Genomic DNA, 2,341 nt, shown 5'->3' with positions numbered 1-2,341 from the left:
AGGCGCGTGGGGCGGCGGTGTACAGAGTGGTGAGGGCGGTGACTCAAAGGGCTTTTCCACCCGTGCAGCCTCCTGAGCTCGGCGCATCCCGGACCAGACTGCTTCGCGGGGACTTCCTCACCCCGTGAAATCTCTCCTAGGCCGAGCCCCCACCTGCAGGGGCAAGACTATCCAGCGAGACCCAATCCAGCTTTCGGACACCAGTGGAAGCCTTTGCCACCTCTAGTGGCCCGCCCCGGGCCCGCCCCTCCGTATGGTCCCGCCCCCATCTCACCTGAAGCAGGTGGAAGCTGGTCCCTCCCCAGCTCCGCCTCCAGGGTCAGCCTGAACAGCTACCGTCACCCAGACCGGGGCAAGCACCCTGGCAGATGGGCAGCGGGTGGACCCCGAGCACCTCCCCAGGTGGGCCTCACTTCGAAGGGTAGCTAGTGTGGCAGAGACCTCTTCAGTTTCCCCTCTACTTGAGAAAGGCCTCCCCCGCGGGCGGGGCAGCGAGTACCCTGGGACCCCAGCCCAAGACTTTGGAGGAGGAGAGCATCAGCTCCAGTCTCTTCCTGAGGAGCACCTCCCACCGGCTTTCATGGCGCCCACTTTGAACACTCAATCGCCCCAATCTTTCTCCGCTACTCCTCACCTTGAGCGGCGCCCCCAGTAGGCGGTGCAGCGCGGGTATCTGTGCGCCCAGAGGTAGCGCACCGTCTAGGCTGCAGGTGGGGGCCCGGCGGGGCTCCGGGAAGTTGGCACACGCGAAGGGGTCGGTATCTTCCAGGTACTGCACTCTCACGGTCACCACTGATACCGGATCACCGTCCCCGCGGTCTTCCCCGCCCGCCATGCCTCTGCCACCGGCTCGCACCGCGAGCCTCCGGGACCAGCCTCCGCTGAAGCTTCCACCCTACTATACTGCAGCTCTGCTGTTGGGCCGGGTCGGACCGGACGCGGCTGGAGGGGCGGGGCCAGACGGAGGCGGGGCTGAGGAAGGGGGTGGAGCCAAGACTAGTGCCTGAATACGCGCGGGGGGGGGGGGGCAGAGCCACTGCCGAAGGCGGGGCTTGCACCAGCCACTCAGATTGTCCATAGGGGATCCCGTTAGTTCACTGGCTAGGAGGGCGGGAAAACCCGAGCTTGCGCCCCGCCTTAAAGAGCGCACAAAGGGCGGGGAGGCTTTCTTTGGGCTTGGGATTGGTATGGCTGCGTTCTCTTTGAGGGGTGGTAGGGTAGGTGGGGCAGTTTCTTAGATAGTGGCCAGCCAGGTTTCCCTCAGTTTAGGGACAAGATGGCCCTAATTCCTTCCAGTTGAGGGATGACTGGATGTGTTTCTCTCATTTAGGGAAAGCAGTGAGAGGTCCCTTTCAGTTTGGAGCAAGAAGTGAGAATGGATTTCATCCAGTTTGAAGGAAGAGGTGGGATCAATTCCCTTTAGTTGTGGGAAAAAGGGACTGATGCCCTTCGGTTTTCTGGGAAAGAATGGAATGAGTCAGTTTGTGGGGGCAGATAGAACATGGTTCCTCTCATTTTGCGAGGAGAAGTGGAATGGGCCTCCCTCAGCTTGAATGAAAAGTGGAGGCGATCCTCCTCTGTTTGGGGCGAGATGCGCTGAATGCCCATCAGATTTGGGAGAAAAGTTGGGTTCTTCTTGTGTGAAGGGAATCAGTTGGCTGAGGCTTCGATAGGTTTCTTTCTGCTTCATGGAAAAGGTGAGAACTCTGTAGTTTGAGGGAAAGGGAGAACCGGTGCCCCTCGGTTTGGGAGATGAAGAGCAACAGCCTCCTCCACCTGGATAAGCTGGGCCCAGTCTGGGCCAAGGTTTCTAGGAGGTAGGGGCAGCGTTGTCCATCATGGCTTTCTGGGAGCGCTCAGTGCGCGTGCGCAGCTCGGGTCCGGGCGGGGGCCGGTAGGGGGTCCCAGGCTTGAGAGTGCCTTGCGCAAGGCGGCGGAACACTGCCCCCTGCGGTCTGTACCCGACCGCGCCGGGGTCCGTGGCCTCGGCACCAGGGGCTGGCTGTTCACCGCTGGGTGGCGCAGGCCGTGGACGAGCCGCCTCCTTCCGTCCGGCCCTTGCCCCGGGGGACTCTCGTCCCTCCTGCGGTGGGCTACCCCAGGAGGGTCGTGGCGACGCATCTCTCTCAATCCGGTGGAGGCGGTTTTGGGAAGGTTTGGGGGAGCGGACTCGAAGGAGTATGTTGGGGGACGGCTGTACTGCGGAATTTCCGGAGCCGGGACTGGTTTAGGGGGGAAGGAGAAGAGAGTCCCGACTACGGGCGTCTGGGGTAGGGTCTCGGGGCCCAGACCTGGCTTGGGGGTATTAGAGCCAGGATTGGGGGGAGCGGGCCCCACGTGC

General features: G+C 62.3%; 1 protein-coding gene across 1 annotated transcript in view; it reads right to left on the bottom strand.

Annotated features, from left to right (window-relative positions):
* FHOD1 (formin homology 2 domain containing 1) overlaps positions 1-962 on the bottom strand; it is a 15,826-nt gene extending 14,864 nt beyond the window's left edge. The window contains 1 exon segment of the mRNA XM_021716603.1: positions 635-962. Coding sequence (XP_021572278.1) covers positions 635-835 — 201 coding nt within the window. The 5' untranslated portion in view covers positions 836-962.
* Positions 963-2,341: the final 1,379 nt, after the last annotated feature.

The sequence above is a fragment of the Carlito syrichta genome, unplaced genomic scaffold (genome assembly GCF_000164805.1).
Source record: "Carlito syrichta isolate Samal-C Ts95f unplaced genomic scaffold, Tarsius_syrichta-2.0.1 Scaffold106255, whole genome shotgun sequence".
In the NCBI taxonomy this organism is placed as follows: domain Eukaryota; kingdom Metazoa; phylum Chordata; class Mammalia; order Primates; family Tarsiidae; genus Carlito; species Carlito syrichta.
This window is presented reverse-complemented; position numbering and strand designations above follow the sequence as displayed.